Source organism: Gobius niger, assembly GCF_951799975.1.
Source record: "Gobius niger genome assembly, chromosome: 9".
In the NCBI taxonomy this organism is placed as follows: domain Eukaryota; kingdom Metazoa; phylum Chordata; class Actinopteri; order Gobiiformes; family Gobiidae; genus Gobius; species Gobius niger.
Genome location: NC_136860.1, coordinates 18454393 through 18480370, shown reverse-complemented (window position 1 = coordinate 18480370; position 25978 = coordinate 18454393). Strand labels below are relative to the sequence as shown.

The window sequence follows — 25978 nt, the reverse complement described above, 5'->3', positions numbered from 1 at the left end:
CCACGCGCCTCGTACTTCACTAATATTACTCGATGAGGTTTCTAAAATAAAGCACAATCATCCATCACTTTGAATCATATGTATCATTTCAACATTTGCTTACCTGTCAAATGGTAGAGAATGGTAGAGAAACAGAAGAAACGCTAAATGGTCGCAAGAAAATGACGTCAAGGATTGCTGACAAAAACAATTTTAACTTTTGTAAAAAATAAATAAATAACTTTCGTAAAATAGCAAGCAATATAAAATGTGAACTGAAAAATAGACGCGTTATCGCTATATAGTTATTTTGTAAAGAAGCAAAGTGCATCCAGAAAAATCCAAAATATTGGTACGTCATAACTGTGCGACCAAAACAATTTCCGTTGACGGGTTTAAATGAGAGACGCCAAGGGGGCTTGTTTGTATAACTTGTAGCTTGCCTAGAAACGGTCAACGCTTTGTTTTGCAATATTAATTTAATTATGGTCTAGGAAGTTTGTGTAGACGTGCTTTATTTGTCTTCATAGATCGTACTTGACACAGTAATAGTTATGTCTGCGTCTCGGGAGGAAGAAGCACTGAGTCCCGATGAGCTAAGAAAGAGGCTTTACCAAACTTTTAAAAGCAAAGGACTGCTTGATACACTTAAAGTAGGTTATTTTCGCCTTGCCGTCTCGATTATTTGTGCTTTGTTTAACTCACAGACAGGAACCCACCTCTCTTTTAGACGCAACTCAGGAATCAGCTGATCCAGGAATTAAACCACCCACCTTTGGGACATGGGAAGGTGCCATCAACTGTGAAGTCTGACTGTGGCATGATCACAGCTTGTAACCGCATTGTGGCGGATTATCTTCGGACATCAGGATATGAGTACAGCTTGTCTGTGTTTTTTCCTGAATGTGGTCTAAACAAAGACAAAGTAGGTTAATCTTTGTTTAATTTAACTAGTTCTTTCATTAAAGTGTATTCTCCTTTAGCAGTTAATTATCTTCACTTTAATTTATAGAGTCTTACAAAACAAGATCTTCTTCACGTTGTAAAAATCTCTCCAGAATCGTCTCTGTTTAAAGCACTGGTATGACTTGTAAGACCTTTAAAAATATAAAGTATTTAGTCACAAATAATACGACTAACATGATCACATCTTTCAGGTATCTCAAGAAAACTGTGATAAAAGTAAGAATTATTTCAATCTACTGCTGCAAAATCAAATTATGTATGTACTTGTAAGGGCTTCAACCTTATAATTTTGAGTCTTTTTCCTTTAAGGTTTCCTCACTAGTCTACTGGTGCAGCTAAGCAGTCCCACCCCTGAACAAACCCATGATGTGGTGACACAAACAACCAGCGTGTCAACCTATGGGGAATCACTAGGTTTACTTTTGTTTTTGTATATTTTGACATTATCTCAAAGAGATTTGTCATAGTCATAGTTTGATTTTTTTTTTTTTTTTCTCAGTCGAGAAGATGAAAATGATTGACAAGGAATATGAGAATCATGATTACAGAGGGGAAAGGTTTTTCACATTACAGTCCAAAATGGAATCGTATAAAAAAGAGATTGAAAAGCGGTTACAAGCTGAAATGAAAGTGAAGGTGATCATTAGTTTATATAACAATACTCATGTTTATCTAAATCTGGTTGAAATAATACAAATACGGTTTTTGACTTTCCTTTTGTTTTAATTTATAGTTGCAACACTTTAAAGATGTTGAAATAGCAAAAATGCAGATGGAAGAAAATGCTAAATTCAACAAAGACTTTGATAAATTGAAGCATGAATTGGAGGAAACGTATGCAATGAAGGCAAGAGCTCTCATGGATCGGGAGAAAAACGCCATCACCCGTTTACAAAAACAGCAAGAGGTAAAGCAATATGTGCATGCCAAATATTGCGCCTACATAGATCGTTTTACATGTCAATATTTTGTGTAATAGATTGAAGAAAAAAACCTTTATATTCAAAGACAAGACGTGCTTAAGGAAATTGAAGCTGTGCGTAACAGGGAGAGCGAGCTGAGAATCAAAATGGAGGCATTTGAAAAGTAACTACACCATTATTTTTCAGTTACAATTAATTACTATCAGTTTTTATGTTTCATTTTGAATGAGTGTTTGTGTTTTTCAGAAATGGTCAAATTCACGAGGAAAAGGTGAAGACAACAGTGGAGCTGCTGAGGAGGAGAGAAATGGCTGTAAGGACCTTGGAGGACACACATGATCAAAGGCTCAGAAATGAGCTTTCTAGGTATTTTATTCTATTTTGAAATCAGTGTTGTTTACAGGCCCACTATTATGTTGTAATACTGATTATGGTTTTTATTCCGAACTTATTTCTTTATACCAGGTATCAACTTGAACTCAAGGAAGAATTTGTGAAGAGAACAGAAAAATTAACCGAGAATGAGACACGAAATAAAAGTGTGTACTGAATACTATTTTGTACAGTTGGAATCATCTTGAATTACAGTTGTTTTGTTTTTCAGTGGAAACGGCTCGCATTTTAAAGGAGTCTGCAGAGCTTGATGCAAAGTTGGAAGAGCACATCAGAGTCTGTTCAGAGTTAAAACAGTTGAAGGTAAAAGCTATCACTATAATATTAATGAATGCCCATCCATTTTGAGCTTGCATTACCTGAGACAATGAACAGTAGACATGTAAAAGTGGGCTTTACGCCCGAAGCACAAGTTATTTCTGCTGTCATGCTCATTTGTTCATCTTTATTTTGGAGATGCTCAGTGTTTTTTGCACAGATTTTCAGGATTATGTGGTCATACTGCGCCAACTTTCACTGTCAGGTAGACTTTAAAATGTAAAAATAATCAAGGAAACATTAACATTCTGATGCCACAGAGCATTAGCTCTATTTACTTGACCAATTATTACCCAGGAATGAACAGAGATCTGCTTGTTTTTACTGGTGTGACTCTATGGACAGTACTACCTGTTTGCAACAAATTTTGCACATAGCAGTTCATTTTTGATATTTGATTCCAAATTAATGTCCACATTCTAAATATTTTTTAAGAATGACTTGTGTTCCGATGAACAGGTTGAGCTGAACACAGCACAGCAACAACTGTCTTTACTGAGTGAGCAGAAGGAGTTGCTTAAGGAAAAGCTTGAGACCATGAGTGACTACACAAGCCTCAAAACAGACAGAGTGGAGCTACAGGGCCAGCTGCGACTGATGAGCAAACAGCTGGAGGAGGCCCTGGAGGAGAGCAGCCATCTGCGCGCCGGTAAGAGTCTCGTCATCCCTGGAGTCCTCTCCAAATGAAATGATCCAATGACTGTGACTAGAATCACCTCTGCAACTGTAGCACCACAAACTTCCCATTGTGTTTTGGAATCATGAATTGAAACGTAAATAATTTCATTCTTGTCTGATCCAGCTTAAGCTTTTTTCTCTTCTCTTGGGTCCTGAAGTTGAATTATTATAAGTTGTACTTTTAGTTTTATTATATTTTACTTTATTGTCCAACTTTGTAAACTCTGACTACTCACTTTACACAGATATGCTCCATATCCAGACGTCTCACAGACGGCATGAGGAGGAATTTGACCAACAGAAACAGGTGCTGCAGGCTCAGCTCCAAAGTGAGGCAAGTATCTTCACAATGTCTGAGTGTGGGAAAACCATGCTGTTTTTTTATGTCTCACCTTGGAGAGCAACAATATCCTTAATCTGTCTCTGAGGATGACATGTGTAAAGCATGACTCACTGTATGCTTGTGTGCAGGTGGAGCGCAATGCTCAGCTCATGGCACAGCTCATGGAGAGTGAGGAGAAGACCAAGTGGATGAACAACTATGTGGACGACATTAAGATGCAACTGCAGCAAACGCAGCAAGGTACCTATCCATGTCTTTGACACAGAGGCGAATAATGTGGGCCATTGAAAGGATGTTTACCTGTGCTTCACTTAATACTGTTCTTTACATATCTTTAAAAATCTCATAATGAGATGAGAAAGAAAAAAAAGAATGGGGAAAAGGGGTAGTATTTACAGTAAAAGTTACTTAGCACAATGCTAAATACACTGGAGAATGGTCTAGTCCCTATTTTCTTGGCAGAGGGTTAGCATTTAGATTTCTTAAGATTAGACATCCTTTCAGATATTAAAATTGTATATATATTTTCAGAGAGCATGTTGCATGGAGTAATGTACTACCTTGTAAAATTCTAAATAAATCTGTCATCTTTTATTATTCAGATGACTCTATCAAGGATCCATCTCAATCCTTGATTGTCAAATAGAGAAAACAATAATTCTTTTATCTATTCTGTACTTCCGGTGGTTGGTTGTAGTGCTTGTGTAGCGTTCATCTTTTCTGGATTTCTCTTTTTCTTTTTTCTACTATCTCTCTCCTAATGGCAGCTCTTGAAAATGAAGTGCTCCGTAACCCCAAGCCCTCTCTTGTTGACCGCTCCATCCTGGAAATCTGCCCTGACAACCTGGTGCCTCCTGACATCTATGTGGACAGAAGTGTACTGAAGGCCAAGTCGCCTTATGATTTCTGTAAAGCAGATGGATCTCTGCCTGGACCAAAGTCGCCCTGGGGTAACACACTGGACTCGGACATGGATCTTATTGCTGACGCTAAAGTCCGCATGCTGGAGTTGCAGAGAGAAGCTGAGATGTTGGAGGAAGCATATCGGAATTACCAGCAGAGGGCAGTGGTCTCCAACATCTCACACATGCTTGTCTCTAGACCACTCTCGCCACAATATCCTTCACATCGCCCTGACTCCCCAGTGAGGAGGCCGCCACCCAGACCTCTCTCTCCCAAAACTACCAGGACACCTCCCCTAACATCCTATGACACCAGAAAACCTCAAGAAAGTCAGACCAAAGTAACTTTTTTTGAGAATTCCCCTGAGACTTATGGGTTTGTAGTTGGTCATGGTGTTCATTCACTGACTGACCCCATATTTCAAAGAGACCTATACTTTAAGGATGAAAGCCCCATTCAGCCAAGACATACTTCTCCCACGCAAATGTCACCCTCAAGAAAAAAAGATCAAAGAATAATTGAAGGTAAAAGCTATGCAACACTGTTGCATTACATATATAGCTAATGGCAAAAATCTATAAAATACTGTTCTTTTACCATATTGCACAGTTCCACTGACAGCCCTGGCAGAAGACCGACCGTTCTCCCTTCATAAAGCTATATCCTCTGGGAACTTCCTCTCTGAGCTCAGCCCACCTCAAAGCCCTCAGCTCAGAAGCACAGCACGAGACACGTCCAGGTACACTTTGTTTCCAGTTATGCTACAGCTGGTGTAAACACTTTAATGGTGACCAATCAATTTGTTTTCATCCTTAAGTCCGCCAAAGCTAAAGCCTGCTGTCTCCAGCTCGGAGTCCTCTCCTCAGCCAGAGAAGATCAGCCTAGATGATCTTACGGAGCTGCTGCCAGGTAATCTTTTAGAACTACCGTCCGCTTCATACAGGAGTAACATAACATGCTGCATACTTTCAACATTTCTGACTTTTTTTTCTGTATAATGTATAATGAACTTGTTTTGCTTTGAATAAAATAACACCATCTTATTTACTTTAAATGGTTGATCTTTTACTCTTTGGGACCATAATAGACTATATTGATATGTAGTATGTGAATATTTTACCAAAACACAAATATGGTACGTAATTCTTGGAGAAGGTTTCAGGCCTGTTGCTTATTAATGAGTGTGTGACTGGCCTCCAAAGTGTTCTTTCAGTGGACTCGCACAATGGTGAAGATGAAGGGCAGCTGATTATGTATTCTGTGCCGCTTCTCTGGCCCTGTTGCATTATGGAGCTGCATGAAAAGCTCTCTTTGTGCCCGTCTCCCTCCAGAGCAGAGCCACATTCCAGAGCTTCTCCTGGACACTGGCGTCCCAGAAGGCCCCACTGTCCCCCGCCTACAGGGTCCACAGGATCTCCACCAAGACCCACCAGGCGCAGAGACCCACAAGGGTGAGCTGTTTGTCCTCTCAGACTGAAGCCTTGAATGGATAATGAGAACCCCCTCCATATTGCCACAGAAAAAGTTTGATGTCTGCAAAAAATGATCAGACGCTTGTTTTATCTTTTATCCACGGGGCTCCAGTGGCAAAAAATAATTATCGCCGCCACAACTCTTTCTTTGCAGCTTTTAGTTAAATTTACTTCTTTACAAAGTTAAGTTTACTTTATAAAATGGTCATGTTTTGAGTAAAGCACACGCATGCTGTATAAAGCCTGGGATTGTGTCGTCAAAACCACTTCCATTTCTGGAATCATAAGCATTTTTGATATATTCAACGAGATACAGCAGTTAAAGCAGAACTAAGTGACTTATGGCCTCTAGGGGCATAAGCGCCACTGCAGGTGTCGTAGCATGTTGCGTTTTTTTGTACTCATTAATTGTCCGTGAGAGTAAATGCTACACTGAGAGAAAAGACAAAGGGAGAGAGGCATATGTACATTGTATCACAACCCAATCCATGGGGATATTTTTTTCACTCAAACTTGACTGTAAATACTGCTAAAGTGACGCTAGCCCGCAGTTACCTTTGCCCGTTATCCTGTTTCTAGCTTCTTCTTCGTGATTCCATTTGTGTGTATTGCACCTCTGACCCAGTGCAGGGAAAGTTGCAAATGTGGTTTTCTGGCCAGAAACACCTGGGGAGATGAAAGACCCCCCAATCACCCCATTAACATAAAATCTATTAGAACTAAAATATGCCGTAACCTCGTGAAAGTTTTGAGTTGGTGAGTTTTGGGTCTTCTCCAAGCGATTTATTTTTAATGTTGCCAAATTCCTGTATTGGTTTGATATGCAAGTGAATAAACAGTCTATTTTAACTTTTAGATTCACAGTCTTCACACAAGTCTTCAGTGGGGCAGGAGCAGCAGCAGGAGCAGGAGGAGGATGAGGAGCAAAGGTGGGAACAAGAGAGAAGAGAGAGGCATGAACGAAGGCTGAGGGAGCAAGAAGAAGCCAAAGAAAGGGAGCTGCAAGATCTGGAGCGACTGGAGAAGGAACATGTAATCATAAGTCATTTATTAAGAACTGCAGTGTGTTGAAACGTGTAGGAGTGAATATATTTTGTTTTCATAGCTTTTGCAAGAGGAACAACAAACGGCGCAGACAGAGGAAGTGATAGATGCAGGGAAAAGTGAGAGACAAGGGGATGCGCTGGAGGCTTTGGATAATGGGAAAGAAATGAAAGATGAAGAAAATCCATTGGAAAAGTACATGAAGATGGTGCTTGAAGCGAGAGAAAAGCAACAGTCACCTCAAGTAAGTGAAGAGTTTTTGTAAAGTGATTGTTAGTTAACGCCTGAAAGGATAATAATTTGCTTTTTTTTGTCAGAGTCCTGAACAAGAAGCCAAACCTATAAGCTTTGAGGATAAAACTTTGTCGGAGAAAGATGACAGGTAACAGCAAACTCACTTATCTACTTTGTACATAACAAAACATTTGCATAAGAACTGAAAGATTGGGCCATTTCCCGCCATAATTTTTTTTTTTTTTCTCTCTCTTCGAAGCATTGTGGCATATTCACACAAGGATGAAGATGATGATTTTTGGTAGTATCAACTTTTTTATTAAGCTAATGATTTTTTTTAAAGAAATGTACTCCCCCTTTTTAATACTGGTAATAAATGGACACAACTAGATGTTTTGTCATTTTTTCCATTTTATTTTCATACAAAATTTTACAGACTTGTATAGAAAACATTTTCCAGTTGGACTCGCCTCTGGATTGTGGTCCTCCTGGTGTGTGATTGAGCGGTAGCCTTGTTCTTTACATTTTGGTTTGATCAACAAGACATCAATATAAACAGTGGGATCTTATTTCTGCAGCTACATTCTGTGGTTGGCATAACAGGCAGTTCACATAAAGGGGGCACAGCATTTTCACTTTGGCTCAAGTAACCACGCAGATTGCCATAGAGTTTGTGGAGTCATACAAGCGTAGATACAAAGGAAGCCCTTAAAAATCATAAAAAATAAATGTCAAATATACTACTAAGAAAAAGGTATAACGATTAGTAGGTGCTTAAACTTACAATGGTGTAACTACGCGGCTACAGCTAGATTATACACTATGGGAAACCAAAAAGCTAAAGGGCAATCACTGGCAAATACTGATGCTAGAAGAGCTGCTGTTAAACCGCAGTTTTACAGGCTGGAAAAATACAAAAGAAAAGACGTCTGGGCATCTTACTACAAACAGAATAGCGCTAGCATAAGGGCATTTTTACATTATGTCATGAACTGTTGTTATTTAAGAAAACAAAAAGGTGGCTTCATACAATAGGAACGGCCATGAAAGCGGTTCAAAATAAGATTAGCTCTAAATGACAGGTTTGTCTATAGTACCAAAGCAAAAACATAAATTCAGATTCTTACATTACATACTATTAATACGTTTTTGAAAATCAAACAATTGGCAATATTTTATTTTTATTTATTTTTATTCTTTATATTGGCAGCAGTCCCAATCCCCCATGGGAGAAGTGTATTATTGTATTTCTAGTGTACTGTACATTCTTATCTTGTGGTATACTGTTGATTGTAGGCTCTTGTGCACCTGAGGTAGGCTTTTCCAGGCTACAAGAAACATTGTTGAAGTGTATGTTTGTGTCCTTGTTGAATTCCCTGTTGAATTCCCAGATATCTATGGTACCTTGCTATAAAGAAAACGTTTTAGCTTGGACTTGCGATCATTGGCTACATCAAGAAATGTAACGAGTGGTATAACAAAAAAGAGAAATGCACAAAACAAGTTCCAAAACCCCTTCATGTGAGTTAGTGCACACAAAGCATTAGTTTGTTAGAAGCCTGATTAGTACTGCACATTGTCAAGGCAGTTGGCAGATAAATCAGCTGAACATTGGTCCAAACAGGCCGCCGTACTTGGCCCATAGTACCTCATTGTGTGTGTTTAAATGTGACGGCGCAGCGTGTAATATCCTTATGTGTAGGAATTGAGGCATTCCTTGGAGCGTGACGTGATGTCCTGCAGCTCGCGCTCCTCCTTCAGTTTGATGTCTTGGTAGGCATGCATTTGACTGGCATCCTTAAGGTAGGCCCAGTTTGCAGAGAGAATCATGAGGAAGTGGATCTGGAAGAGAGGGTGAAGTTGGATGGCGGTGAGCATGTCAGAGATGCAAAGCAAAGCTCTAGAGGCCAAAGCTACAAATATTAGACACATATAAGTCAATCAACACACGCATACACACACATTGTAACGGTCAAAGTTACAATGCCAAGGTTACTTTGGAAGTTTTTTGAATGCTTGTTTTAAAATACCTGCAGTAATGAATAACAATCCGTATCTAAAGTAATGTTTAAAATAGCAAATGTAGAATTGCCAGCTCTAAAATTGTGTTTAGAAAATATCTAAAAATGACCAAGGATTTTGTAAAATACGTTGTTGTTAAAGTAAATTAATCAAAACTATTAAAATCTCATACACAAAAAACTTCCATAGCTAATAAGAGTAGTGATATATGAAATTTGAGGTTGTGGGGGGTGAGACAGGACAGGATAGGTGCCGCGTGCAAGCGCAAGAGGTTAGTGCAAAGTGCAACCCCCCTTGTCTGTTCTGTGTAAATAAATCAACCAAGTGGGAAGAATTTGTAAACAAAGATTGTTTATTTTGTATCGAAAGTAAAAGCTACAGTCTTCCAAAATTTTGAAGAAAATTAAATATATGAAAAATGAAGTATAAGTAACCCTAAATACAATAAAATGATCTGAAACTTGAAGCATGCAGGCTCAGTGTTAAGATTAAACAATTAAACAAAATGTCTCTCTTATGGCACTTGGAGAAAAAATATATATATAGAAAAACAGACTTCATAGCCGAGGCCTGTCAGCATCAGCACTCGTTCAACCCAATACTAAAAGATTTGTTTTAATAATACACTGAATGAACGGAGGCTCATGACCTTCAGAGTGTCCCTATGCCATCTGTAATACAAATACGGTATAATACTGACAGGCACTTAACACTTTCAGTTCAAAACAAAAAATACTGCCGTTTTAACATCATGGCACCAACATTATTATGTAAAAGTCTTTCATTTTCTTCCTATTAATCATGTAAAATGCACTGTAAGTTATCAGGTGCACTAATGGGAATATGCTACATACTGTGATTATATTACTTTGAGAGGGATGCCCGTTTACCATGTTTGTCTCCACATGTTTTTATGGATTTTCATGAGGTGCCAAGAAAAGCAGAACAAAAATGTCTGAAGACAACGTTGAAGAGTCACCCTCAGATGTCCCTGGATGCTAAAGAACGCACATAATCAGCTATTTACAATGTGTGATCACTATAAATTCCTAATCTTGATTTCAACTTTTTTTCTTTTAGTTCAAATGTTATCAGTGACTAATCAGTACAGCTTCGAAATCAACAGAGCACTGCTTAAAACTTAGTGCAGCAATCTTCTCGACTCTTAAACTTCAAAACGGCAAAGTTATAAGTGGTAGCCATCATGTAGATCAGCTGGTGGAAGAGAACAGAGAGGTTTGGTGAGAGAACATGCCGCCGACTCCCTGTTCACTGGTCATGCGACACACGTTAAGCAAAGCCAGATTTCCCAGCAGTCAAGAGTAGTATGGAGAAAAGTCATCAAGTACAATTTGAAGTCAGTAATTATAAATATGATTCGATAATTAAAATGATCTCTGTTTTTGTAAACTAAGAGACTAAAATCAACACACTACACTGTGAAGAGCGAATGAGGCACACACTTATTGAAATCGGAGCCTTCAAAAAACTTAATGATAATGAGAGGATAGTTCACAGCACATTAACAGTCCACAATATTTACCATAATGGATATAGGGCTGGGCGATATGATGATAAAAGGGAAATTGTGATCTGAAACCAGTGACGATTGTGGTGTCAAACCATAATTAAGTGGCTTTTCTTTTAATGCAGCTCTGTGAACAAATACACACACACTTTGTCCCACACACTACTTCTATAATCGTCTCGTCTTAGCCAAAGTCCGTGCACATGAAAAGTGGTAATGCATGCGATTTCCCTCACAGTGGGACAAAAGTGCCATGATCTAGTGATATACATTTCTTTTTACATATCGCCCACCCCTAAATGGACATAAACCAGTAAACTACATATGGATACATTTAATGAAAATGCAGGAGAAAATACAGTTTGCTGGTCACTTACCAGAGCAATAACAGTGGCTCCTGCTCCAGCACAGGCTACAATGTACAGATGATAGGACAGGTAGAACTATAAATGAGGGGAAAAAAACAGATTTTTTTGTTAAAGATCAAAGGGGGGCCAAGTGGGCAGAATTTGGTCAGGCTAAACCAGGCCTAATACTATATAGTATATATGACTAAAGAAAAAGGACTGACCCAAATGGAACAAAAAACTAAATGAAATGAAAAGTAAACAGCAACAGAAGAGCTTGACTACCAGCCGAAAGCAGCCTGCAGGTTGAGAAACTAGACATATTTTTGAAAGAAGGGAAATTACTTCGCTAGAGTTGCAGATGTCTCCTAGTGTAGATCCACAGGCCTTCCCTGGCGTGGCATTCCATGGGATAATACCTAGAAGCAGTAAAAAGTTCATACGTTTCATAAGATGATACTTCAGGCAGTCTTTCTGCGCTGATAGGTAGAGATCAGTCGTGGCCAAATATCGTTATTAATGTTCATATTAATTAGATAACAATGAGATTAGTAGTCCCTGTAGATAAATGCTGTGCTTGCAGGAATGAGGCAGAGCATTTGCTGTATGTCTCCTTTTATTGCCATAAATATAGGACTATTTGGTTTGTAAATAAACAGTGGTTTCTTAATATGAGCTCACTAGCCTTGAAATGAAATGTTTTGTGGTCACAAATATTGACATCACCTGGATTATGCTTCTTGTTATGAGGGAGTGTAGCTTGATAAATTGCATGTTTGAAGTTTGAAGGCATTTAGGGGATCACAAATCTAAAACACTGCATGGTGGAAAACCACTGAGGGGATATTTTATGTACAATTTATGATCTTTGGATAGTCTTTCTTCAGTGCCAAAAGTTTGAAAAATGTTGGCACTGATAAACTCAAAATGACACGACATATGCTTACCATACTGACGGACATCCACACAGATTGAGTCAATGCTAGTGAGGTTAGCCATAGGGGACTTCATGGTGTTGCAGGTGTACCACATGTTGTAGAAGAGGAAAACTGGCACTGCCGAAAAGCCAAACACTCCGAGCCAGGCCACTCCCAGAATATATGTGAGGAAGACGAACTGAGGACAAATGAATCATGTTTTATGGAAAGCTATTTTTAACTTTGGGTGTATTTGAAAAGATCGTGAACATGGCAGGGTGGTTCTTGCTAACATACCAATCCACTGATGCAGCGGCCGCAGATGGTGGTCTTGAACTCGCTGTGCAGCTCCTTGACGGCACTGGTGGTGTAGAATCCCTCGGCCAGCAGGATAATTCCGTACAAGAAGAAGAAAGAGGCTATTCCATAGATGACGTACTGCATCAGCTGGATTCTGTCAGCAACAATGGCACACAAGGAACGTTTTATGAGAAAGGCTCTTCGGAACTAGTGATAGTGTGGATAACTGGTTATAGCAAAGTTATTAGGCTCCTGTCACTGATGACCTGAAGCTGAAATAGATCCAGGGTGGCACAGTTAACACTTACAGCAAGAAGGTCCTGAGTTAGAGTCCCGGACAAGACAGGGCCTTTCTATATAGAATTTGCGTGTGCTCCTCAGGTTTCCTTTATCCCCTTAAAGCAGTACTAAGTAACTTGTTTACCTTAATAAATCCTCTTCGTAGTCCCTCTGGGGGTAATACAAGTGTTAATGGGTTAATTGGGGGGTCTTTCATCTCCCCCTGGTGTCTCTAGCTAGAAAACCACAATTGCAGCTTTGCCTGCACCGGGTTGGAGGCACAATACACACTAATGGAATTACGAAGAAGAAGCTAAGAGGCTAACAGGGCAAAGCTAACTGCGGGCTAGCGCCACTTACAGCCAAGTTTGAGTGAAAAAAAAATATCTCCATTGTGTAATTAGATGAACAATATCCTTCTCTCCCTTTGTCTTTTCCATCAGCTTAGTATTTACACTCACGGACAATTAATAAGTGGCCTCTAGGGGCATGAGTTATTTAGTACTGTTTTAACGGCAGCAGCTTAGAACTAACCTTCAACTTAATTTCACACCCAGTTTCAACACTCTCAACCGAATTCCTACACAAGATACTAAAAATCTATTTTTCAATTCATACAGGACCAACAATTTTACAATCAGTTTTAATGCCATTATTAAAAACAGTCACATTGTAACAGTAATAACCGAAATTACAATTACAAACCTGTTTTTTCCCCTTCTCTCATACTCAGAGCTTCTAAATGTATCAGTACAGTTTTATGTGGAAAAGGATTGTTCCAAAAAGATCAATGTGTCTTTCCCTAAAAAAAACTGAGTATGAGCAGATTAATCCTCCCCAGATGTCTGAGATTGAGATAGCAGCTGAGCACCTTTCTGTAGTGAAGCCCAGTGAAGATAACAGGTGAGGCATGTCTCTGGAAACCCTTGGCCTGGAGTCGGAGACAGGCTGCCCCTCAGGACGTCCTGAAGGAAATAGCACGCTCCGACATGAAGCATATGTGCAGAGCTGGCTCTTGTCATCGCCTTTATTGTGTGGTCAAACCATTTTAGTTTTTTTTACAAGCACTCCATATTTGGTCTTGTTTTGATGATAAGGGTCTTGGGAAGGTATTATCAGCTTAAAACAAGTACATTAAAAGCACTATTAATCTTTTGGAGCAGTATTTTTCTTTTCATTGTTTTGGTTTTGTAAGAGCACATTTGATTAGTACAAGTGAATTACTGCATGACATCAGCAGAGGAGTATTTGGATGAGGCGGTTTGTTGGGAAGAGCTGAACTCGCAGTGACTTACATGTCAGTGAGCATGGCGTGGTCTGAGGTGACTTTGGAGAAGTGAGTCTCCAGGATGGTGACCGTCCCGGTGAGGGCCACATGTCCGCAGCCACAGAACAGGGCAACGCCAGAGAAGCACAGGATGGTCGCCACCAGAGACGCATACGGGACGCCGCCTAAACATTTGATGCAGCACTCGAAACAACCTGCAACAGAGAAATTATGTGTTAGTGAAATGTCATAGTACTTCAATGCAAATAAAATTAATAAAAAGTTTCCAGTGTAAGTCATTTACCAGGAAGACCAAATAAAAAGGATTTACAGGATTTCTGTGGAAAAGGTCAAGCCGCCACTACATTAAACAAATCAGACTTGTACTATGATTCATAGAACAATGGGTAAAATGCTTGAGCATCCATTAAAAAACATAATACGCACTACATAACCTTCTTGTAAAAATAGTACGGAAACAACATGTCCGGCTACTATGTTCCACTCCGGGTCTATAATCTACTCTGCCTCACAGTCCCCTACAACGCAACTTTTAAAGGGCCCTAATGTCCTACTAACAGGTCAAACGGACAGGCCACTGACAAACTGTAAAAATCAATGTCAGAATGAGAGAATGAGGTCACCGACAAACCTGAACAAGAGTGCCAGTGACTATAATGCACAATGCAGGGGCAATGTCCACTGACACTTCAGAAACAGCCAGAGTATGCCTCCAATTAGATCCACATGTGTGACAGGATGTTGTCAGTGAGTCAGCGCACACCCGGGTCAAAAGCCTGTTTATGTGAGGAGCACACATTAAACCTGGTGCCACGCCGGGAAGAGCGTTTACAATCACTCCTTGCTCATTAGCCGGATGAGATGTATGTGTTTGTGGAGGTTTAGAGTTGTTAAGGGGCAGCTAAAAGAGACATTGGCCGTTAGTAGATACCAAATTAGAGAAGAGGGTGGTTGAATTCTGTTATTTTAAACTGTGCGTGACAAAACACCGAATTGATGAAGTGGGGCGTAAAGAGTTCAAAAGTAACACTGCAGAGGATAGTGATAGTGAGGGAGGAGGCTATAGAGAAAGAAAATAAACACAAAGCCAGTTCCATCAAACTACACTATATTCACCTTAAAACAAGGTCAACACAGTTTGAGGGATTTTAAGAGGCTGTTATGCTGCATTCCTTCCTTGCTTCCCTGTACCTGTGATAATGATATGTGTGCTCCCTGCAGAATAAATACCTCATTCATTGCCCCCCAATATGGCAAGGATCACCAAAACTCTTTCAATTCTAGTTTGAGGAATCTTAGCTCTTCCCTACAAAAGTCTTCCAGAGCAGAGAGATTTCTGGGCCATCTGTCACCAACTGCTCTTTAGATGTTTTTCCACAGGTCTTAAAATCTCAATGGTGTTTAGGTGTTAAGTTTTCCTTCAGAATTGGTTGGAAATTTGTTTTACCTAAGAAATGTTTCCTGTACCACTGGCTGCAATACAACCCCAGAGGATGATCGATCCACCCCCACGCTCAACACTTCTTCAGACTGACCTTTGCTCATTCTGGCAAAAAAGTTTATTTTGTTTTTGTCTCCAAAATACATGAGGCATGTCTAAATATTATGCCTAAACTTTTGCATACCACTGTAGAACTTTTTTAGGCAGCAAAGAGTCTTCCAATTCTTGTTTGTGGGATTTTAGCCCTTTCTTTCTAACAAAACTATTCCAGAACTAAGAGATTTCTGGGCTGTCTGTCACACAAACTGCTCTTTGGAGGTTAATCCTAGATCTTCAATGATGTTTAGGTCAAAAGACAGTGAAGGCCAAGGCCAAAACATTCAGACTGCTAAGATGGCATCATCGATCAAGGTTCTGGCCCAACCCTTTCTTGCATTTCACTTGGGTTCAAGTTGTAGATGTCCATGGATGAACTCTACAAATATGCCACAAAGTTTTCACACCAGTACAAGACTTGTAAGAAAGAAACAAACCAACTAATGTAACTGGATTCTTGGGGGGAAAATAGATACAGACGGTGTTACATTTACAGAACAATGACACTCCTTAAACACTCCCTGAAATATAATGCAACAACCTTTTGCAACTGCTTGCTAAACAAACTACAACCAAACCACCAGCCTTCTCCTGTGAGGAAAGAAACTCAAGTGTCTCTTTTTCCGTGACAGGGGTTTAAACTAAACAGACATACTGCTACCAGGACAATACCGTTTGTAGTCAGATGCTTGGTGCTCTGTGTTTGGGTAGTACTGGGAGATCAAAAAAGTATTTAGGTCCCGGGATGGGTGAAGAAAAGCGGTTGCCATGGCAGCAGGTTAACCGCAGGCTCAATGAGTGGTGCGCCAAAAGCAGAGTGGCTGACTCGCACCGCAACCCACATCTTCCCCAACCATGGGAGTCAAGCCCAGAAGGTCCACAGGATATTGGGCCCAGATGCAAAGTAAATAACAGTGCCCTTGCTCTTGTAGTGGACGTCACTGTCAGGTAGCTAAGGGGGAGACTTATAAATCAGCTATCTCTCACAGTCGGGCGCATCACACGGCTTCCCTCTTGTCACACAACATTCCTGGTCATAAAGTTCACCCGTGCTGAAAAAGAGAAAATATTTTCCGATGGTTTATTTCTCCAAGGGTCTAAGACGTGGTAGCTTGTTATGAATCAATTTGAATGCAATGCTTTTTGGCACGTCAGGGACATAAAAGCAGCAAGGGACTCCAACTCCAGTGTCTGTTTTGCTGGAAAAGCTTTGATCAGCTTTTTGCCAGCGTGGAAAAAGAGCACACAGACACGTGAGCAATGAAGCTACGACACAGTGCACTTTACCACCAACAATGTAAATAACATGGGAATTCTGTGTTTAGCAGTACAAGTTTTGCTCTTGAATGTGTTTAATATGTGGAGAGTTAACTTTTTTCTGATAAAATAAAATACACAATTTATTGCAATGTTTTAAACTTAGAAATAGATAAATATTAGTAAACCCTATGGCGTTACAGCAGTATATTCTGAGAAACGTCAACCTCTCATTCTCACCTCTGGCACTTGCAAACTCCCAATAAATCCTTGAGGGTATTGTTTTCACAGCTGTACATGACATGTTGGCAACTCGGTCTAACACAGCTGAATGAGTTGGACAGCACAGACACATGTGTGCTCACCCACTCAAATAACGCTTACAGGAGAACAATTGCGGCAGGTTTACATTGAATTTGGCTTACACGTGTGTGATCAGACCGATATTCTATTAAATGTTTAGTCAGGGCTGTTCTTGCATGATGAATACAATGAGCTGATCAAATGTAAAGTTATTGACATCAGTATTGTAGCAAGCCATATGTTTTCTGATAAAGTAAACTAAACAGATCCATAGTCCAAGTCCTTTTAGATTTTTCTTTGAAGGGGCCTTACATCAGTATCACATTGTCACTATCCCCCTGATGAATTTCACATGTCTCCGATTCTTTAAAATCCCCATGTCGACCACCAAATACAGCACTTCCTACACAGGTCCGTTTACTACACCCTATGTGAAAAAAAGTAAATATATCAATGATCTTTGGTAACACAACACAAACCAGAGTTGCCATATCCACAACACAAACAGATAAAGAAGACAGTGTGTTAATAAAAAAAAAAAAGTATCCAAGAAGTCCTCATACAAAGAGGCAGTGTACAGGCCCAGAGTGAACATACTGGACACAGCGGACCCTCAGGGGACATGGAGAATAGCAACAGAGCACAGTCTACTCTTCCGGCACACAAGCTGAGGACTTGAGCGGCCAACTGCAGAGCTGCATCCTGTGTGCTTCTGCAACACTCAACACAATGGAAAGAGCTAAAATTGCCATTGAATTTTAAATACTTTATTCAAAATAAACACTTTGATATTCGAGTTAAACATGAGTTAATCTACTGACTGAGCAAGAAGTACAAGTCATGACATACACAAAAAACTCATTCTGACTCCATTCTTTTCCACTATAATGATCTAATGTGTGCGATGCTGTTGTGTTTGGTGTATGAATGGGCCATGAAGGAAGCAATATTCACTGTTAGTTACAGGGGAAAACAATGTGTAATATCAATTTTGATTAATGCATTATACAAGAAACAACAATGGTAAAAGAATAGATTGGAGAAGTTCAGGCTTTTATGTTGAAGTTTGATTGTTTAGTGAAAAGTCACACAGAAGATCAAGGTAGACTACACTTTAAATCACTGTTCATTCACGTTGGAGTCTGCACAAGGATTTGATTAGCCAAGGATTGAAACTACTTAAAGGAGCTATAACTGATATTTTTCTTTTTTTTTTGGTAAATGCAAGAAGTTTGAGCCGTATTATGATTTGTTGATGTTGTGTATGGTCAACCCAAATATCAATATGTGACTCCGAAAGACGGCAGTGACGGTAAAAAAAGGTTCAAAATTAGGCATAGTCCGTTTTAGCTTGATACCAGACAAGTGGTATTGTTCAAAAAAGCATTTCAATATGGTTGAATTATTCATTTGTTTGTTTTATTTGGTCGGGACAGTACATTTTAATGAATACACATAGGACTCATGCATGTAAACATACCACGCTGGTTCCCAGCCATGGGCTAATTTCCAACTATTGTCCCTCACATGCACTCTGAAAAAACACTCATTCACCCTGGCCTACTGTACATGTTTTAGTGGGAGGGGAAACCTGAGTACATGGAGGAAACCTACGCAGACACAGGGAGAACATGCAAACTCCACACAGAAAGACCCTGTTTGCCCGGGGATTGAAACTGGGACCATGTAGCTGTGAAGCATGAACGCTAACCACTGTGTCACTGTAGTTCATGCTAGCAATTTGGCTAGGTTTTGGAAGCCAGCTCATAGAATATGGCAGAAATAAAAAAAAGTCAATGTTAGGACAATACATGTTAAAATATTGTAAAGGCTGCACATAATAATACGAAAGAAAAAAATAATGTGTATATGAACCTTGAGCTCGGAATAAACAATCAATCAATCAATCAAATGACAGCCTGTCTTCGAAAATGAGGTTCACAAAAAGTTTAAAGGGAAAGTCCATTACAGCAAGGACCTTCCGAAGCTTGCCCACATTTCCTATTAGGCTTCAAGCAGCTGCGATGCCTTGTCCATGTTTTTCGCAGTCTATGGGAATACAATGTAAATATTTACAGCATGCCAACTGACGAGTAATCATCACATGCCCATTTTTCTCTTGTCATCTCGGCCATTGCATTTCCAAATATAAATCTCTCTACAGTTTACCCATTCACCGCATCAATCATCACAATTGATCCCATTCAGTGTCACCACACAGGGCTGAAATCCCCCAACAGCTGAGACCTGTGATGGCACATGGAAAAACATAGTTCTTTTTCCCCAGAGCAGCTAAGCACTCCCCCATCTGCTTGCACTATCCATTTCTAATCTAACATGAATCCTCATTGCTAGCAGATGCGTCTGTTTACAGCTAATGCTAATGTATTGTTGTTGTTTTGTTGCACTGTGGAGACGTGCTGCCAAAACTCCATTTATGAGAACCGCAGTTCCATTTTCCACATTTTGAGGGCGGCCATACTTACACATACCAACTATAATGGCTTTAATGGAAGCTCATGAGGGATAGGATATGCATGCTGGCCAATTTGTCAAAAGTGCATTTTGTCGGGCTACTTATCCAAAGAGGGGAACTAAGACAATCGCTAATATCTGGTGACAGCTGAGTGGAAAGTATTTGGTCAATAATGGCTTGTAATTGCTTTAAAGTGGAGCGAAAAGAGGAGTGTGTAAGTGTTAATGATTAGTGATGTTTCAGCATAACAATGGCAGAATTAGCCAACAAGTATAGAGACCAATGTAGCAGCGGTACAGTCTTGGTTCCTCAGGAAGAGACAAGGGGCCCAAGGGATTTAAGGCACTAACCGTGTAATCACCACAAAGAAGAGCCAGGCTGTGAACGCGTTTTGTTGTCATGCTCTATCCCCCTCTGTTCTCATTTCCTGTCGCTCAAACTAATAAAGTTGTGTTATGTCAAAAAGGAGGGAAATAATGGAGAGGTAATTGAAAAAGCTAGAGATGTAATTAAAAGTGGGGCAGACAGGTTTATAGTTTTGTCTTCTAACATTTTAGCAAAAGCAGATTTTTTTTTTAACTAAATGTCGACACACATTTAAGGTTAAGCCATGTTATGTACCTCAACCTTTTTAATGATGATTACACAGTTCCCTGGTGCATCTGTACAGCATTATTAAGCAATCACGCAGATGCGTGCCATAGCTCATTGTGACAAAAAACATTGCCTTCACCTGCAGAGTCGTGGGTGGACTGTCCTAATCTTGGCGTTTAAATGTGAAGTGTTTACAGCTGTCTGTTTATCTGACTGGTGCTGTCCTGCTCATTTATCTCAATCACTGCAGAGCCTCCCTCGGCTCTTCAATCAACCCCAGGCTCATTTGACAGAACAGTCCATAGACCTGACTGAGGCTGTGGCCACTGAGATACAGGCTCTGTGTTCTGGCATGCAATCTACTGCAATCCTAAAAAAGTGATTAGGAGGAGACTGGATTACTTAAACTCAATTACGCCGAGTTTAAATACTGCTGCAAAGATGCAATAATCTAAACAATGTATGGACAGGAGATATGCAGTATTATGTTTTTGTTGTTGTTGATTATACTACAGAAAAGTAACACCCATTGGAAGTACCAAACCAAGTGAGTGCATTACACAAAAGTACTTCCAAAGGCACTTATGAATAGTTCTCCTTACACTCTCTCTGCACTGACCTCTCATAACGAAAGCCCAGCCCAGCCTTGGAGTTAAATGAGTCCACTGTAAACACAAGTGAAGCGCTTCTTCGGGAGGGATGGTCTTTTGTCCTGTCTCTGCTCTCCAATTCCTCCTGATGGGGTTTCCATGGCTGTTTTTCTCTCATTCAACAAAAATGCTTCCTTTTAGCAAATACTCTCCTCCTACCAACGCTTCTAAAGATCATCTCCAGACTTCTGCTCGCAAGTTTGCCTTTCTCTCTCTCACTCTCATCTCACAACCTAGGACATCAAAACAAGATGAAAGAGCTGAATAAAGGTCTAGGTCCGAGGATTTGACTTCAGTCCACTTATAGGGATCAGACTTAATACAGTACACATTAAACAACATGAAGGCATCTTTTCCAACCAAAATTGTTATTTGAACTGTTTTTATAGATAGTCTTTATTGTCTGACCAAGCCAAGTATAACTAACTTGAAGGACGTAAGTTTAGGCTTTAACAAGTAGCGGCTCTAGTCGTTTGTGAATAATAGTTATAACAACTAGTATAAGGGCCTCTATGCAAGTTTGCCATTTTTTCCTCACTACTGCCACCTCAGGTCATACGTGTAACTGCAGCTTCTATATTAAGCTTGTGCATGACAGCACTTTGGACCAAAGTAACACCTTTTTGAGTGACAGTACAGGATTTCAGAGGCAGTTGTGGTGAACAGGTCTGGCCTCATTCTACACCTTAAGACACTGCTGGAACATGTAAGGGGAGGAAAACACATAACATTTTTAAACCCTGTATAGTCCCTTTAAGAATGATAAATTAGCCAATAGCAAGAACATAAAAATAAAAAAAAATTGCTTTGAGAATGACTTTCACTTCTGTCATCAGAAAAATATACACAATGCATATTTCATATGTTTCAGATTGAACTTGTTTGAGAACAGTTTAAACTCCCTTCAGCATTTTTTTTTTCTTATTTAGCAACAACTCAAATCCCCAAATCCTTGAGAAATGCTCCCTACTGTCCCCTCTCAGACGTGCCTGTTTAAGAGAGTGAAGTGGCAGTATGAATAGCTGTTTGACAGAGGTACCCGAGTGGCAGCTCGGCGCAGCAGAGAGGGGTACAGATGGGAAAGTGGAGACTACTTGAATCGGCAGAGCTGGAGGAAATGTGGCAGAAGTCCTTGTTCATATTTATCAGGTGAGTAATGCTCAATGAAGCCAACTTTTTATGTTGGTTAGGTTTATATCATTACTTGAGAGTGCACCTCTACTATGAGACTGGTACTATTATTTGCAATGACAAAGTAATATTTTCTCAGTTTTTTACTTAAATAAATAAATGTCCAAAAATCACATTATTACTTATCATTACTCACAAGAATGATTCCACTGTTCTTTTGGCTGCAGATGACCTCGGTGCATTACTAAACTGCAGTTTTCGAACTTGCCGTTAAGTAAACCAGCCCGAGTTGGGCAGAGCAACAGTAGAATTGCAGGAGCTGCAGAGTGTAAGTTAGAGAAAGATTGATTATATACAAAAGTTGAAAAAGTGTAAAACTTTTGAAGTGCTCTCTTTTATAAAGGACTAAATCTGACAGCACAAAAGTAGATAAGGTCACACTGATTTAGCACCATATGCCCTTTTCTCCAGCCGCATACATTAGCATCATGCACAGAGTTGCCTTCCATCTGGCTACTTACAGAGGATGTAGGGAGAGAGAAAGGGCAGCCATGTTTCCACGACAGGCAGAAAACAGCGTCCTCTGGGCCGATTCAAATAACAGAGGAAGAGCTGCATTTAAAGAGGGGCATTTCAAACAAGGTGACAAAGGTGGAATTTGCAAGGGCTAAGGAAATGAGAGGAGACAATTGAACGGAGAACAGTTTTTTAAAAATAACAGGGGCAGGGCAAGATGGACAAGTGGGGAGCAGCAGACAGTGCAGGAGCCAGCAGAGAAAGGACTTGGCGAGTGTTTGTTTGGCAACAGCAGGCCGAGGGGACCCAGGGGCATGCTAATGGGGGAGAGAGAGAGAGAGAGAGAGAGAGGTAAGGGTCTTCTCACGGACAGAGCAGTGCACTGAGGAGGGGCCCCAGCAGGAGGGGGGTCTGCCTAAGGGGTCAGGGAAGTGAACTTAGCAGGGATCCCACAACAACAAATGCGGGGCTAATCTTTGAGCTTACTCACTTCCAACTTTTCATCTTCACTGTTCTAGTCCTTGCAGTGAAAAAAAAAAAGTTAAACCATCCATCTGCAAACTTTTAGACTGTGCGGACAACAAAACACTCAAGTTTATAGCACTCATGTAAAAGGAAATGCCAAACATATGACTGGGTCCAGAACCACTGAGGCTTTATAAAATCCACTACAAAGAAACACATGCTTTGTTTTGGAAATTATGACATGCACCATGGAAATATCTCGAGACCAAAGCCCCAACCCTTTCCAAATTTAATCTATGCTAATAAATTTGTTTTTGCAATCAGACATTTAAAAATATTATCTAATCACCAAATCCAATAACATCACGTGTTTAGTTGCCACAGAAATGTGATGTTGTATATTGGCTTAAATAAGTTGTGAATGCTACTCTACTGCCCTGCACTATTACTATATACTAACTCTGTCATGCACATATCTGAGAAACACTCAGTGGGTCATATGATCACATGCTGATTTAAAGGCTCTGATAAGGCCGCTAAAAGATAACTAGCAGCATCCATCAAGGAAGTAAGTATTAAAGAATAACATGTAATGCCCAAGCTAAATCAGAGACTGTAGTTGAGAGAAAACAGTGGTATTCAAAAAGACAGGAGGACGAACCAGAAACATTTTTTCTGCAAACACAAGTGAAATGAGTATGTAAGCATTCTCCCAAAGTTAGTGCTTCGCGAAGGGACTGTTCATAAGAAAAGAAAAATCTATAAGATCCCATCTAATTAAAGACATGACTTTTGCAGACATACTGTGTATTACTATTCTTAGCCATTAGGGGTTTAACTACTTCCAACACATTATGCATAGGCACGGTCCTCACATGTGTGGAATCAATCCAGCAGTTTAAGTGATGTTTTCCCCCATACCATCAGTCTTCTTATTCCCATATCTGGCCTAAGGTGTAACCAACTATGAGCCTGCATGATGACTTGTTCAACGGCTGACAACCACTCCCATTTGGTTTGGTGACAAGGTGGCGCTGCCGTTAGCGTTCTCGCCCTCACAGCAAGAAAGTTAGGGGTTCCATTCCTGGGTCAGATGGAGCTTTTCCGTGTGCTGTTTGCATATTCTCCCCGTGTCTGGGTGGATTTCCTTTGGGAGCTACGGTTTCTCCTTTGACCCAAAAAGACAAAAGCAGTGGATCATTTCATTCAAGAGCAATTTATAATACTAACCACCATGTCACTCACACTCCCCAAGTTGTTGCAGAGTAAAGTAAAGAATATGTGAACAGAGCAGGCAGAAGGATTCATTAAGTGGCAATTGCAACTGGCTAAAAATGATTAAAAAACAAATTATGGTCAGAAAGCCACGCAGTACTTCTTCATTGAGGTTACAGTCAAGAGCTGTTTTGGCATTCCTTTTCTTAAACATTTAAATCAACTAAAGGTTTAAATAATTCAAAAGGCAGCACAATAAACCCTGCTGCAAAAGCTAATCCAAAAATGTTCATGAAGCTAATTAAAAAACAACTTGCAAAGTCTCAAGTGACAAGCCAAGTGACTGGAAACCCCATCATGTGTTGAACAGGGCCACTCCCCAACTCTGCGACACAGGCTGAATGATGATGAAGCGTATACAAATACGGCCGTCTGCATTTGTAAGACTACGAGTTTTGAAGAGTGTGGGGTAGGGGAGTGGACACTTAATGGTCCTCAGTGTCCGCTCACCCGTAAGGACCTCCACCCTGGGAGAAGTTCTCAGGGGAAGCAGCTTCACGTGTTACACCATCACAGCCTGGGAACAATAAGAGTGGAGAAATCCAAAAAGCAGAACATCTCTGCGGTATTTATTGGTCATGTCAAAAGTACAGCCCGGGGGTCAAGAGTTGCACAAGACAAGAATTTATATTGAATCCATCCAATCATTGTGCGTAGCAATGTCACACATCTTGTCAGAGGTTGTTATCAGCATTATCAGGAAATTGATTAGGGAGTTGTTTATCTTGATTAATTCAGCTTTTGGAATAGCACAAAGAACAAGTACTACTTCTACTCCCAGCCCATACACTAAAGTTGAGTGAGGAGTCTGTCCTGGTGGACCCAAGACCAAACTTGCCTCCAGAGGGGACCGTGTGCCCTTTCTTTGGAATTCACTTCCCCTGAGCCCCGAAAAGTGAAGTGTCTCAGAACATTTAAATCCTACTTAAAAACAAGTTGTATTTAAAAGTGCTGGATTTATAAAGTTTATCATTGCTATTATATTAGATAAATTCTTGGAGTTTAAACTACTAATATTTGATAGTCTACCAAACACTTACAATGACAAATGACTTTGTGAAAAACCCTTTTACTTAGTGTGTATTTCACATTTTAGTGGCCCAGCGGCTGTATGAGTGGTTAACATGGCGCCTTTACTTTACGTCACAGTGGCCTCTATGACGCTCTAGTCTAGGATCAATCGTTGGTAGAGTTTCTAGCAGGTTTTCACAGCTCCAAACTGATCCTGGAGCCAGTGGTTTGTAAGTTACTGTAGTAGTTTCAGGAACACTTCTGGACTGATGTGATGGATTTGGGGAACAGGCCAAAACAGTTGCCGGAACACCATTAAACACCATTGTATCATCTCAAATCTTTGCCAGACCCTTGACCCTGAAAAACTGAAAGGTGGGGGAATGTGTGTGGGATCAAATGAAGCACTGCCTGGAGCGTTGTAGCGTTGTAGGCCACTGTGATCGAAAGTAAAGGCGCCATGCTAACAACCACAAAAAGGTCAATAATGCACAAATACATGTTTGTTTTCTTATTTTAGTTCATTTCAAGACAGAAAATGTGGCGTCAGCTACTTTAATTGTAGATGTTGTCGCCTCTAGAACCTTTTACAGTTTGAATGGATTTTATTTGGACCACAATCTGACACCCTCAGTCTTCCCCTTGACCCCCTCTCTGCAAGTGTGGACAACTCTGTCGGAAACCTTGGTATTTTAATGGACTCTTCATTCAACTTTGAGACGCAGATGTCTTATTTTGTTAAAAAATAGCATCTTCCAGCTCAGACAGATCCACACAAAGCAATCCTAACACAAAAGAACCTCAAAACATAAAAGCTTGTATTTATCAC

The 25978-nt window shown here is 40.1% G+C and overlaps 2 protein-coding genes across 3 annotated transcripts in view; one reads left to right on the top strand and one right to left on the bottom strand.

Annotated features, from left to right (window-relative positions):
- The first annotated feature begins 361 nt into the window (after positions 1–361).
- Positions 362–8295, top strand: ofd1 (OFD1 centriole and centriolar satellite protein). Its single transcript, XM_079562598.1, has 22 exons — positions 362–632; positions 710–904; positions 992–1060; positions 1137–1161; positions 1255–1359; positions 1445–1581; positions 1679–1852; positions 1925–2031; positions 2115–2234; positions 2334–2407; positions 2473–2564; positions 3039–3228; positions 3503–3591; positions 3729–3840; positions 4368–5027; positions 5113–5242; positions 5321–5412; positions 5835–5965; positions 6852–7007; positions 7081–7263; positions 7337–7401; positions 7513–8295. The coding sequence occupies exons 1-22, from the start codon at positions 534–536 to the stop codon at positions 7556–7558; spliced, it is 3051 nt and encodes a 1016-aa protein (XP_079418724.1). The 5' UTR covers positions 362–533; the 3' UTR covers positions 7559–8295.
- A 146-nt stretch (positions 8296–8441) lies between these two features.
- gpm6bb (glycoprotein M6Bb) overlaps positions 8442–25978 on the bottom strand; it is a 30123-nt gene continuing 12586 nt past the window's right edge. The window contains exons 2-7 of one of the 2 annotated variants that reach the window (XM_079562596.1): positions 13942–14128; positions 12365–12521; positions 12098–12266; positions 11496–11569; positions 11181–11246; positions 8442–9095 (exon numbers count right to left, since the gene is read on the bottom strand). In XM_079562596.1, the coding sequence (XP_079418722.1) occupies positions 8946–9095; positions 11181–11246; positions 11496–11569; positions 12098–12266; positions 12365–12521; positions 13942–14128 (803 nt within the window). In that variant the 3' untranslated portion in view covers positions 8442–8945. Of the gene's footprint in view, positions 9096–9609; positions 10491–11180; positions 11247–11495; positions 11570–12097; positions 12267–12364; positions 12522–13941; positions 14129–25978 lie in introns of those variants that run through there. The other variant, XM_079562597.1, reaches the window with a different exon arrangement.

Bases quoted from the DNA above. Each gene is read 5' to 3' on its own strand.
- ofd1 (XM_079562598.1), top strand. From the start codon at position 534: ATGTCTGCGTCTCGGGAGGAAGAAGCACTGAGTCCCGATGAGCTAAGA. The intron at 1,360-1,444 runs GTTTACTTTTGT...TTTTTTTCTCAG, and splicing joins AACCTATGGGGAATCACTAG to TCGAGAAGATGAAAATGATT. The intron at 1,582-1,678 runs GTGATCATTAGT...TTTAATTTATAG, and splicing joins AAGCTGAAATGAAAGTGAAG to TTGCAACACTTTAAAGATGT.